General features: G+C 63.1%; 1 protein-coding gene across 2 annotated transcripts in view; it reads left to right on the top strand.

Annotated features, from left to right (window-relative positions):
• Positions 1-12,980, top strand: part of COL18A1 (collagen type XVIII alpha 1 chain) — a 39,475-nt gene that overhangs the window by 14,669 nt on the left and 11,826 nt on the right. For both annotated transcript variants that reach the window (XM_055125661.1, XM_055125660.1), the window contains 13 exons: positions 5,345-5,889; positions 7,600-7,695; positions 8,893-8,952; positions 9,510-9,645; positions 9,977-10,065; positions 10,233-10,400; positions 10,797-10,823; positions 11,286-11,348; positions 11,418-11,504; positions 11,660-11,713; positions 11,808-11,966; positions 12,149-12,211; positions 12,735-12,761. In XM_055125661.1, coding sequence (XP_054981636.1) covers positions 5,345-5,889; positions 7,600-7,695; positions 8,893-8,952; positions 9,510-9,645; positions 9,977-10,065; positions 10,233-10,400; positions 10,797-10,823; positions 11,286-11,348; positions 11,418-11,504; positions 11,660-11,713; positions 11,808-11,966; positions 12,149-12,211; positions 12,735-12,761 — 1,574 coding nt within the window. The remainder of the gene's footprint in view (positions 1-5,344; positions 5,890-7,599; positions 7,696-8,892; positions 8,953-9,509; positions 9,646-9,976; positions 10,066-10,232; positions 10,401-10,796; positions 10,824-11,285; positions 11,349-11,417; positions 11,505-11,659; positions 11,714-11,807; positions 11,967-12,148; positions 12,212-12,734; positions 12,762-12,980) is intronic.

Raw genomic sequence — 12,980 nt, 5'->3', positions numbered from 1 at the left:
CGCCCTCCCTGCCCGCCTGCAGCCGCCTGGGCCTCTGGCGCTCCTGGCTGCCCAACCACCTCGGCCACACCAGCCGCCAGGAGGTGCAGGCGGCGGCGCGGTCCTGGGACGGCCTCCTGCGTGCCCGCTGCCACCGCTTTCTCGCCTGGTTCGTCTGCCTGCTGCTGGCCCCGCCGTGCGGCCCCCGGGAGCCTGGGCCCCCGCCCTGCCGCCAGTTCTGTGAGGCTGTGTGGGACTCGTGCTGGGACCACCTGGACCTCACCGGGCTGCCGGTCCCCTGTACCTCACTGCCCGCACAGGAGGACGGGGCCTGTGTGTTCCTTGGTCCAATCACAGGTAATGGGAGGGAGGGCCTCCCCTCGGCTCTGCACCCTGGCATGGCGGAGAAACCGAGGCATGGGGCAGCTGTGTGACTTGCTCAGGGGAGCCGGATCGCCCACGAGCCCTAGTAGTTCGGCCTGACTGACCCACCCATGCGGGTCAGTGTCAGCACACCTGGGGGTCTCCCACTCGTGTCCCAGGGCCTGTTTCCTGTCTGTGCTTACCCGGTCCCCTCCCTCATGGACTGTGGGTGACCCTCACCCCTGCCCCAGTGAGCTGGGGCAGCCTTGACCTCCCCTGCCCATTGGCCTTGAGGTTGCTGACACTGGAACTGGGCCCGTGGGGGAGGTTGCAGGGTTTCAGGAACCAGCGTCCACCTGTGCCCCAGGAGGGGTGCCAGCCCCTGAGCCGCATAGAGGACCCAGCCTAGAGCTGGCAGTGGCCAGCAGAGGGTGGCCTGCAGGGGCCCCACTGTGAGGGACTTGCTCTAAGGGACCCTACTCCGAGGAATTTGCTCGGAGGGACCCGCAGGGCCCTGAGGTCCTTTCTGGATGCTCCCTGACAGCCAGTGAGCTGCCCCATGTGCCCACAGTTCCGTGTCTGGAGCAGCACTGGCTCCCATGTCCCCACAGTCTCCATCTGTGTTCTACTGGCTGACACTGGATGGCCTCAAAATGTGACTGTCTCGTGTGAAAAGTGGGAGTTTGACCCTCAGGTGTGATTGTCATGTAAAAGAAAGTGGGTTCAGCCCTCAGATGTGGGTCCCATTGTATGAAAGTGGGGGGTATAGGACCTAAGGCAGGTGTAACTATCATTGTGTGAGAGTGGGGTACAGGCCCTCACTGGGTGTGACTGTCATCGTGTGAGAGAGGGGGTACAGGCCCTTACTGGGTGTGACTGTCACTGTGTGAGAGTGGGGTACAGGCCCTCACTGGACGTGACTGTCACTGTGTGTGAGAGGGGGGTTACAGACCCTCACAGGGTGTGACTGTCACCATGTGAGAGAGGGGGTACAGGCCCTCACTGGCATGACTGTCACCATGTGAGAGAGGGGTACAGGCCCTCACTGGGCGTGACTGTCACCATGTGAGAGAGGGGGTACAGGCCTTTACTGGGTGTGACTGTCACCATGTGAGAGAGGAGGTACAGGCCCTCACTGGGTGTGACTGTCATCGTGTGAGAGAGGGGGTACAGGCCCTTACTGGGTGTGACTGTCACCATGTGAGAGAGGGGGTACAGGCCCTCACTGGGTGTGACTGTAATCATGTGAGAGAGGGGGTACAGGCCCTCACTGGGTGTGACTGTCACTGTGTGAGAGAGGGGGTACAGGCCCTCACTGGGTGTGACTGTCATCGTGTGAGAGAGGGGGTACAGGCCCTCACTGGGTGTGACTGTCACTGTGTGAGAGAGGGGGTACAGGCCCTCACTGGCATGACTGTCACCGTGTGAGAGAGGGAGTACAGGTTCTCACTGGGCGTGACTGTCACCGTGTGAGAGAGGGGTACAGGCCCTCACTGGGCGTGACTGTCACCATGTGAGAGAGGGGGTATATGCCCTCACTGCGTGTGACAGTCACTGTGAGAGAGGAGGTACAGGCCCTCACTGGGTGTGACTGTTATCGTGTGAGAGAGGGGATACAGGCCCTTACTGGGTGTGACTGTCACCGTGTGAGAGAGGGAGTACAGGCCCTCACTGGGCGTGACTGTCACCGTGTGTGAGAGTGGGGTACAGGCCCTCACTGGACGTGACTGTCACTGTGTGTGAGGGGGGGTACAGGCCCTCACTGGACGTGACTGTCACTGTGTGTGAGAGGGGGGTTACAGACCCTCACAGGGTGTGACTGTCACCATGTGAGAGAGGGGTACAGGCCCTCACTGGGCGTGACTGTCACCGTGTGAGAGAGGGGGTACAGGCCCTCACTGGGCGTGACTGTCACCATGTGAGAGAGGGGGTACAGGCCCTCACTGGGCTTGACTGTCACCGTGTGAGAGAGGGGGTACAGGTCCTTACTGGGTGTGACTGTCACCATGTGAGAGAGGGGGTACAGGCCCTCCCTGGGTGTGATGTCACCGTGTAAGAGAGGGGTACAGGCCCTCACTGGGCGTGACTATCACCGTGTGAGAGAGAGGGGTCAGCTCTCACTGCAGCAGCAGGTCCAGGATCCTCTGCCCTTGAGTGGCTCTTGTGATGTGTGAGCTGAGAATGTTCTTCTGCCCACACTATGGGCATGTCCTTGGCCCAGGCCTGTAGCTCCCCACCTACCGTGTCCCCCCTGTTCCACTTCATGGAGCCTACCCAGATCTGTTTGTCTGACCCTAGTGTCGCAACATTTGCTGTTTCCTAACATCAGTGGGTTCTTCAAAGGCTTATTTTCAGTCCCAGGCGAGGGTCACTGTGGAGCTGAGAGGAGGGTACAGAGAGTCCCCGCCCACCCCCACAGTAAGCACCCCGAGGACGTGGCCTTGCTGGGTTGATGGTGCATTGACACGGCCACCCCGAGCCCAGGGCCTGCCTCTGCCCCTCGCCGGGCCCCCACAGCCTGTCCTCACTCTGGGCAGGGCCGCGTTCACACCCCCGTCCTTTCCCAGGGTGCGAAGGGGCCTGGCGTTTGCACTTGCTCTCCATCCATGTAGCTTGGGGCAGGGCGCCTTGTCCCCTCACTGTCCACTGTGTCTTGGGGCAGGTGGACTCAGCTCAGCCCTGGACCAGTGAACCTGTTTCTGTGCAGCAAGGCTTGGCCTGCAGTATTGGGGAGTCGGTTCTTTATGGGGTGGTGTTCAAAGGCCCTTTCCGGGGTGTCTCACTGGTGTCCTGGGCCCGGCTCCTCGGGATCTCCGGGGGGTGCCATGTCCTGCTCCTTCATCTGAAGCCCCTGTCGGGCTCCTGTGAGCAGCTCTGCCTTCAGCCTTGGGCTGTGGGGAAGGCGAGAGTCTGGCCCTGTGACCAGCTGAGCTGACAGCCTGGATGGGATCTCCCGCCCTGGTGCCTGACGCACAGGGTGGTCTTGACATTGGAGGTTGTGGTTCAGCTTTATCTAAACCTCAGCCTCTGGGGCCTGGGGGCGCTGGTGTTGGCACATGGTCCACACGGCTGGCTTTCACTCTGCTCATTGGCTTCTTTCTTATAGACCTGATGCTCCTCGCGGTGTCGGCACTACCCTGTGTTGGGGGGGCTTTTGTGAATGGGGGCTCCCCTTCACTGCTGGGATGCAGGAGACTGAACCGTGGCCTCTGGGCTTCCCCTCATGGTCCAGGTGTCTAAACAAAGCTGCCGGGGTGTGGCTCTGCTCCGGCACCCTCGTCCTCGGCTGGCTGCACTGATGCTGTGGGGGGAGGTGTGTGCTCGCCCGGTCTCCACGGGCAGTGTCCAGGCTGGGGCTGCAGGTGCTGGGCTCCTGGCCTTCCCCTCCGCGTGGGTGCCAGTCTAGGTGGGGAACGGCCAGGCTGGGGCTGTAGGTGTCCAGGCGCCTGGCCTTCCCCTCCGCGTGGGTGCCAGTCTAGGTGGGGAACGGCCAGGCTGGGGCTGTAGGTGTCCAGGCGCCTGGCCTTCCCCTCCGTGTGGGTGCCAGTCTCCGCGGGGAGGGCCAGACTGCGGCTGCAGGTGCTGGGCGCTTGACCCAGCTTCTCCTCTCTGTGGCGGGGCCCAGATGTGTCAGCACTGTGACTTGGCTGGTGTGCCCCTGACCAGCGTCGTCCCCTGTTAGGACAGAGTGCTTCCTGAGAGCTTGCCTTGGGCCCCCCGCGCCCCATAGCCAGTGAGGTGTCCCTCCAGTTCTCGGAGTTGTCAGTTCTTAGTCCTTCCGTGGGGATGCTGGCTCCGCCGGCAGCTGCTTGGGGCACAGCGGGAGTGGGCTGTGGGGAATGAGGGGACTGGCACAGGAGGAGGCCTGGACGGTCAGTGCTGCGGCTGGGGAGGCAGCACCCTGAGAGGAAATGTGGACGGGACTTCCTGCCCAGCTTGCTGTCCTCGTGCCCATGCGTCTCTGCTGTGTATGAGGGCCAGGAACCTGACCCCATGGCCACACCACACATAGGGGTTGTCACTGGGACATGGCTGGGGGCACTGCCAGGCTGACGGGGCTGCCCACAGAGGCAGACTGACCGGCCCGCGTTCACAACAGCTCCTTGGCCTTTTACCGCGCAGGCTCTGCCTGGGGGTAGTTGCTTCTCCCCACTCAGGCGGGACCCCTGGTGTCACTACGTACAAGCATTCATGTCACCTGCAAACACAGCCACGCTTGCTGTGACTTTGTCCCATGTCCCCGTACACACAGCAACACCCACACTCACGGTCACATCATCACACACCTGCACACTCACATTTACTGCTTCACCATCGCAATACGGTCAGACACTCTCACTGGTACACACCACACATCGCCATACATAGCCACACAACCACACAGCCATACCCACTCCATCACTCAGTCTTACACACCATCACACTTAGCCACACAGCCACGCTGCCACACCCACTCCATCAGTCTTACACAGCAGACACAGGCTCTCACACACAGTCACACTTTTGGTGTTCCCACAACCGTGCTCATTCACTTGTGGTCACTCCCGCTCTTGCTCCCGCTGTGCTCCCGGACACTCACTCCTGACACCCGCCAGTTGGCACCCCTCCCCAGAGCAGACCGCACCAGGCCCAGGGCAGTTGTGTCTCGCTGTGTCTCAGGGGAGCTCAGGGGAGCTGCGGCTGAGAGGTGCTGCTGGCCCAGCACTTGGGGATCCCACATCCGTCTCCCGGGTGGCCCTCCACCACCAGGGCACTGTCCAGGGCACTCCTGGCTGTGCACGGTTCCCATGGCCCCACATGGGGACACGATCAGAACGGAGAGGCGGGTGTGAGTGTTGGTGTGCAGGTGTGGGCAGGTGGGGTCCAGACCGGGGGTCTGAGTGTGGGTCTGAGTCTCGGGTCCCCAGGGGGGTGTTGGGTTCTGCCCCACCGCCCTGCACGCGGGTGGGTGGTTGGGCAGCGCCGGGCCCCTCTCCTGGCTGACAGCACCTTTCTGCCGCAGACACAGTGGGAGCCGAGGTGGGGCTGCTGCAGCTTCTCGGGGAGCCCCCGCCGCCGCAGGTGACCGCCGTGGAGGACCCCGACGTGGGCCCGGCCTTCCTCTTCGGGCCTGACTCCAACAGCGGGCAGGCGGCGCGCACGCACTTCTCCAGCCGCTTCTTCCCCGACTTTGCGCTGCTGCTGCGGGTGCGGCCTGACTCGGACCGGGCGGGTGTGCTGTTCGCCATCACCGACGCGGCGCAGGCCGTGGTGACTGTGGGTGCCAAGCTGGGCGCTGTCACCGAGGGCCACCAGGAAGTGCAGCTGCTCTACACAGAGCCTGGCGCCCCGGCCACGCGCGTGGCGGCCGCCTTCCACCTACCCGCCTTCCCTGGCCACTGGGTGCGCCTGGCGCTGAGTGTGCGTGGGCAGTCAGCCACGCTCTTTGTGGACTGCAAGGAGGTGCAGCGGCTGCCGCTGGCACGCGAATCCCGTGGCCTGCAGCTGGAGCCTGGTGCTGGCCTCTTCGTGGCTCAGGCGGGAGCGGCCGACCCCGACAAGTTCCAGGTACCCAGGGCGGGGGCAGGGTCCTGGGCACAAGGGTGGTGGCAGCACCTGAGCAGAAGAGCCTGGTGTGCCCCTTTCCACACCCCCACGCGGGACGCACCTCCTGGCCCAGTTTCACCACTGCTTGGGAGACCCCCAGGGCTGTGCGGAGTGGGGGTGGGGGTGGGGTGCGTACCATCAACCAAAGGCGGCCTCAGAGCAGAGGCATCCCCGGGTCTGGGGACAGGGAACCCTGCCCGGACCTTCTTGTGAGGTCAGCAGGAGTCTGTGTCTCGGTCTTGAGCCATCCCTGGCCCCCGTGGCTCCCCTGCAGGCTGTCAGAGCCGTGCGCCGGGGGCGGGAGGGGGGGCAGACACAGAGTTAATTATTGCCCAGACAAAGGCGGCTTTGCCACCACCCTCTGCATCTCTGAACGCTGACCTTTCCCCTGGCCAGGAGCTTGAACCCTTGGGGTCTGGAGTCTGCTGGCCAGAGGGTTATTTCCGTTTGTGCCCCAGCAGCTGGGTGGAGGGGCGCTTCCCTGCCTCTGTTGGCGGCACTGCCTCCCCCAGTTGGGATTGAACAGATGCGGCTGTGTGTGTCCAGGGGGCGGTTCCCAGGGCCCGGTGGTGGCTCTGTCTGTCCCAGGACATCATCTGCCGCCCGCCTAGCAGAGCTCAGGGCCAGTGACTGCAGTGTATGGGGGACAGAAGGACGAGGCTGAGACCCCCCCCCATGCACAGGACAAGGACAGGTAGCAAGACAATGACAGTAAAGGCGGCTCGGACTGGGCGCCAGCAGCTGACCTGGGGACTGTCACTGGCAGGGAGGCACCATGAGGGGCCTCGGGCTGTCCTGGAGAACCTTGGGCCCCTGGGAGGCAGCACAGCCCCAGCTCAGGGCACGGAGCTCGGGGTGCACTTTGAGGGAGCCTGGACCTGGCAGGCACCGGGTCCCTTGACCTTTCACCACTGACCTCTCCACATGCCTACATGGTGGATGTCCTAGAGCCTAGTGAGCCGAGACCTGGGGGACGCCCCTTCCCCCCTTCATCCTAGAATGTGGTCACTGACCCTGCCACCCCTGGGTTCGCCGAGTGGCTGTCCCATCCCCTGGGGAACAGTCTTGCCCTCCTTCAGTGTGGCGGGTGGCCAGGAGCCAGGCAGGCATCTCAGAGGCTGGGTCTCACTGCACCTTCACATAGCTCACACGTCTCACATACCTGTGTGCTCACTCATACACGTGCACATACCTGTTTGCACTTGCAAGCACACCTGCTTCCACATGTGTGTTCATACATGTGCACACGGAGGTGAGGGTACATACTTGTTGCTGATGGCACAACTACACGCCACAACACACACCATGGGCCTCACTGTCACTGGGCGTGGAGGGGTTGGACTTGGGCAGGCTCCTGGGGGACACTCGAGTGCTTGCTGGAGGCGGTGGCATCTACTAGATGGAGAGAGCAGCTGCTCAGGCCGGACTTGGCTGAGCACTGGGGCAGGAGTGAGAAGGCCAGTGGAGAGGGGCTGGAGGGCCTTTCAGAGCGCAGGCCCACCGCGGCCCAGCGGTATTGCGCCTGGCTCGGGGGTAGTCGGGCTTTCAGGTGGCCGTGGATGAAGAGCACCAAGGCCTTTTGGAGAGGCCCGGGCTGGATGCGAGGGGCTGCCCCAGGACTGGCCTCCGCTGGTCGTAACCACGGCAGTCAGTGACCTCTCTCCTGCTTAGGGGGCAATTGCAGAGCTGAGGATACGCAGGGACCCCCATGTGACCCCCCAGCTCTGTCTGGAGGATGAGGAAGACGACAGAGATGATGACGACGGGGTGAGTGCTGCCCAGGGCTGGACCCATGTGATAGGACCACGAGTCTCTTTGGAAGATGGCACCTGGGTCCTGGGAACCTGGGCACCAGAAGGGGCCTCTGCCCAGAACATTCTGCAGAAAAACACGAAAAGCAAACAGGTGGGGTCCTGCCAATGGGCCTGAGCAGGTGTGAGTGGGTGGGTGTGAGCAGGTGCAGGTGAGGTGTGAACAGCCGTGGGTGTGAACAGGTTGTGTGAGCAGGCGTGGGTGTGGACAGTGTGGGGGTGAGTGTGAGCATGTGTGGGTGTGAGTAGGTGTGGGTGTGTGAGCAGGTGTGAATGAGCAAGGTGTGGTTGTATGAGAAGGTGTGAGTGATGGTGTAAGCAGGCATGGATGTGAGTGGGTGTGAGCAGATATGAGTGTGAGTAGGTGAGTGTGAGCAGGTGTCAGTAGGTATGCGTAAGTGGGTATGTGGACATCTGAGCGGGTGTGTGTGAAAGCAGGTGTGAGTGAGTGCAAACATGCATGAAGTGTGTGGGCATTAGCATGAGAGTACGGATATGTATGTGTGTTGTATGTACTGCACTGTGCACATGTATGTGGTGTGCACAGGCAGGTGGAATGTGCTGGACATATGTGTTATGTGCACATGAACGTAAGCACAAACAGCTGTGTGGCGTGTATACTACAAGTGTGAGTACATGTGTGTGAACACATCATGTGTGGTGTGAGTGTGTACACATGAGGGCATGCATGTTCATGTGGGTGTGCATGCATGTGGGAACATACACATGTGTGGCATGTGTGTCGCGTAAGTACACATGCATGTGAAAATGTGCACTTATATGCAGAGACGTGTGGTACCATATGTGTAGGACATGCACGTGTATGGTGTGTGCTATGGTATGCACTTATATGTGGGAGCATGTGTGCTGTGCACGTGAGAGCACATGTTTTATATGGAGCATGTATGATGTATATGAGAGCATGGAAGCCTGTTGGGGGCTGGGAAGTAAGAAAGAGGTGACACGGCCAGGGAACTAGGGTCTCTGGCCATGCCTGGGCCCTGGCGGGGGCCGTGTGGAGCTGCTGTGAGGTATGTGCAGGCTGGGCCAGGTCCCCTGCCCACGGCTGGTTGTCCCGTGGGTGGTTCCGGGATGGCGAGTCACTGCTGGCCAGGGGAACCTACTCACATGTCTTCCTGTGGCCTGTCCCAAGGCGTCAGGAGATGTGGGCAGCGGCACGGAGGAGCAGCTGACACCTGACAGTGAAGACAGGGTGAGTGTCACCTGGTGGCGAGACCCCAGAGCTAGGGGTCCACGATGGGCAGGACCGCACCTCATTCTGCGGGCTCCCAGCCCTGCTCTGGCGGACACACCCTGGGCACTGGCCGTGCTGTCCAGAGGGTTCCCTGTCTGGGGTGGCTTCCTGTGCACCCTGAGCTCTGCCTTGGCCACAGCAGGAATCTGCAGCTTTGTGACCAGTGGGGCTCCTGCCACCCGGAGTCCCTGCCCAGAGCCGCCATGCCAGGGTGTGGGTCCTGGCTGTGGAGCAAGGCCTGGTGTCCAGCTGTTTGTCCTGAGGGTGGAAGGCTCAGGCGCCCTTGGACAAGGGTCTCCCAGGACCCACCCAGTCCTGGGTCCCATACCTCAGTGCCCTCTGGGCCTCACGCTGCCGGGACCTGTGGGGCGGGTGCCAGGAGGGACACGTGGCTCCTGCGTCCCACCGCGACTGCTCTCTGCTGGGTCTCCCATATGGACCAGCCTGACCACAGACTGGCCATATGGCCATGGACGTGCTGGGTGGGGTTCCAAACCCTTCCCTCCCCTTGCCAGGGCTCATCCCCAGAAACCAGCCTCCCCGAGACCCCCCCGGTCACGTCTCCACCCTTGGCCAGAGACAGTGACAGGGAAGACTCCAGAACGGAAGAGATGGAAGAGACGGAAGAGACAGCCCTGCCTTCAGTAGAAAGTAAATGCGCTTCTGGGTGTGGTTCAATGAGGTGTGAGCAAGCACTCGAGTGTACGTGTGTGTGCATATGTGCGTGCGTGTGCGTGAGCATGGGAGTGCACATCTGTGTATGAGTACATGTGTATGTGTGCATATATACATGCACATGTACGCGTGTGTGCATGGGAGTGTGCATGAGTTATATGTGCATGTGTGTAAGCATGTGTTCCTGTGTGCATGAGTGTTGTGCATGTGAGTGAGTGTGCATGCACGTGTGTTCTCAGGACTGGGGACACAGGACAGTGCAGGGGGATGGGGCAGTTGGGGTTCTGTTCTCTGACTCTGCCCACAGCTCTGCCCCCAGCTCAGACCTTGCCTGACAGCGCTGAGGCCGCCATGTGGGACAGCAGTATCCAGAACCCAGAGGGCCGCCGGGCAGAGGTGAGGCCACGTCCTGTCCCCCTGACCCCACCTATGTGGGGGCTCGTGGCGCCCCCGTGTGGGCAGAGCCTGGCTGCTCCTCTTGGCCGGTGCCTCTGGGCCTGTGCCTGTGCTCTGCTGCCCCCAGGCGGCCAGGCCCACTCCCACGGTGCCTCTCTTTGCCCCAGGGAGGTCTGAAGGGGCAGAAGGGGGAGCCAGGCCCCCAGGGCCCCCCAGGTCCAGCTGGCCCCACACTGCGGACCCCCAGCATACAGCCTGTGCCAGGACCACAGGGCCCCCCTGGACCCCCAGGGCCGCCGGGGGAGAACGGCACCCCTGGGAAGGATGGTGAGCGGGTGAGTACAGTGTGGGGGTATGGGGCGGGGGGGCTTGGGGGGGCAGAGACCATGTGGATGGGGTGAGGGGAGGGAGGGTAGTGAGGGCATTCAGTGAGTGGGAGCTGTGGGTTGGGCCTAGGGCGGGCATCTCCCTGAGGGGCGGGGCCCAGGTGAGCATCTCCTTGAGGGGCGGGGCCCAGGGCGGGCATCTCCCTGAGGGGCGGGGCCCAGGTGAGCATCTCCCTGAGGGGTGGGGCCCGGGGTGGGCATCTCCCTGAGGGGCGGGGCCCAGGTGAGCATCTCCCTGAGGGGCGGGGCCCAGGTGAGCATCTCCCGGTGAGGCAGGGGCCCGGGTGGACATCTCTTGGAAGGACGGAGCCTGGGGCCCGTTCTGATGTTTCTCCCTCGTTCCAGGGAAGTCCTGGTGAAGATGGAAGACCCGTAAGTCATCACTTTCTTCAGGGCAGCGTCGGGGCTCCCTGTGAAGCCCCTTAGGAAAGACAGTGGCCTCTGTCAGGAGAATGGGATCCCGGGGTGGGGGCCAGCGTGCAGGCGTGGCTGCTCCATACTCCATGTCTGGAACTCACGAATGCTGTGTCCCAGCCGCGTGGCCAGGAAGTGGCACCAGGCAGTGTGGGGTTCAGATCCCGCAGCCCGGCAGTACTCCTGCCTGAGACTTCCCGTTCCCTGCTGGTGGGGCCTCACGGTGTCCCGGCAACATGGCACTGAGACACCGGCCACTGGCTGGCCAGCATGTGCGTGTAGTCTCACCAGCACACACACGTGCACACGCCTAGCTGGTGGGTGGATTGGGGCTGCACCCCGACCCTGGAGGGTTCGGCTCTGCTCCTCGCCGCTCAGCAGCGAGAAGATGGGGTGACCAGATCCCCCCTCTGTCTCCAGGGTGACACGGGGCTGCAGGGCTTCCCAGGAATGCCGGGCGACGTGGGTCCCAAGGGGGAGAAGGTGAGTCCCTCTCCGGGGAGGGGGCCTCTCCCCCAGGGCACATGATGAGACGGGGTCTCATGTTTCCAGGGGGACCCTGGGATTGGGGCAAGAGGACCCCCAGGACCGCAAGGACCTCCGGGACCCCCGGGACCACCCTTCAGGCCCGACAGGCTGGTGAGCCCCCTCAGCGTCCCCTCCCCCCCACAGTGTGCTGCCCCCAGTGCTGCTGTCCCCAGGTTTGCCTTTCCCTGGACAGTGGGCTCCTACCAGGGTGCAGGGGCAGGGTCAAGTGGGTGACCACAGGCTGCCCCTCTGCCCTCTGCCCCCAGACCTTCATTGACATGGAGGGCTCCGGCTTCAGCGGGGACCAGGAGAGCTTCCGGGTGAGTGTCCGGGGGTGGGTGCTCGCTGGGGCCCTGCGGTGCTAAGCCCGTGCCATGACCGTGACCACGTCTGTCTCTGTTCTTCTGTGTCCAGGGCCCCAGAGGCTACCCCGGCCCCCCGGGCCCCCCTGGAGTCCCAGGCCTGCCCGGAGAGCCTGGCCGCTTTGGACTGAACAGCTCGGTGGTCCCTGGACCTGCAGGCCTGCCCGGGGTGCCCGGGAGGAAAGGACTCCCCGGCCCCCCCGGCCCCCAGGTACAGCTTTATGCCCCGTCCCATGCAGGCCCAGCAAGAGGGACCCACCTCCCAGGGCTGGCAGCCCATCTCTCTATCAGCTCCTGGAAACTAGGCCATCTGTATGTCCAGGGAACATTCTGGAGCCTGTGGGCCCAGGACACCATTCCCACGAGTGACCCTCAGCCCCTTTCTCTCCCCAGGGACCCTCAGGTCCTCCAGGAAAAAGTGGGCGTCCAGGCCCCATGGGTGCGAAGGGCAGCCTGGTGAGTGTCCAGAGTGGCTTGGGGGACATGACCTCGTGCCCTCTGGGTGGTCTCCCCCTCATGTCTGTTCTCGGTATTTCCTGGCATGGGATGGGGAGCCCACCCCGTTCCCAGGGAAGGAGCCAGGGCAGGTGGGCACCCCCACCCCCACTGGTGCAGGGGAGAGGCCGGGGACCCACCCCCGCTGCAGGGCAGGAAGACCCCCGATTAAGGGAATGTGGATCTTTGGGTGGGGTGGGGTGCGAAGACCCACATGCCCAGCCAAGGGACAGGGGGGGCCTAGGTCAGCCTGGGAGAGGATGAAACCGCACAAGGCATGGCGGCTAGAGGAAGGGACAGCGAGAGGCAGGGGCGCTGGATGGGAGTAGGGGGCTTGGTCACAGGAGGAACGGGCGTGACCTCAGGCTTGAGTGGGCGTGGCTGTCGATGGGGGCGTGGTGGTGGAGGAGGGGTGGCCGCCGGGCCGTGGTGGTGACTGGGAAAGCCTCCCACGAGTCCAATTTCAGCCCATTTCTCTCCACAGGGTGAGGCAGGCGCCCCAGGACCCAAGGTAAGAGCAGGCCCCTGTTCTCCCAGGAGGTACCCCCAGGGGGCGTCCAGTCCAGGGCCCTGTTGGGACCCCTCTATTCTGAGCAGGTCTCTGGGCATTGTCTAGGGGAAGTGGGAACTGTCCCTTGGAGACATGTGGGGACCAGGTGGGTGACTGCAGGTGAGGGAGGTGCAGCCGGGCCGGGTGCACTCCCTGGAGGCATCCTGCACCCTCCTTAGG

Source organism: Sorex araneus, chromosome 2 (genome assembly GCF_027595985.1).
Source record: "Sorex araneus isolate mSorAra2 chromosome 2, mSorAra2.pri, whole genome shotgun sequence".
Classification (NCBI taxonomy): Eukaryota; Metazoa; Chordata; class Mammalia; order Eulipotyphla; family Soricidae; genus Sorex; species Sorex araneus.
The sequence above is the reverse complement of the archived record's forward strand: the minus strand, read 5'-3'. Positions and strand labels throughout refer to the sequence as shown.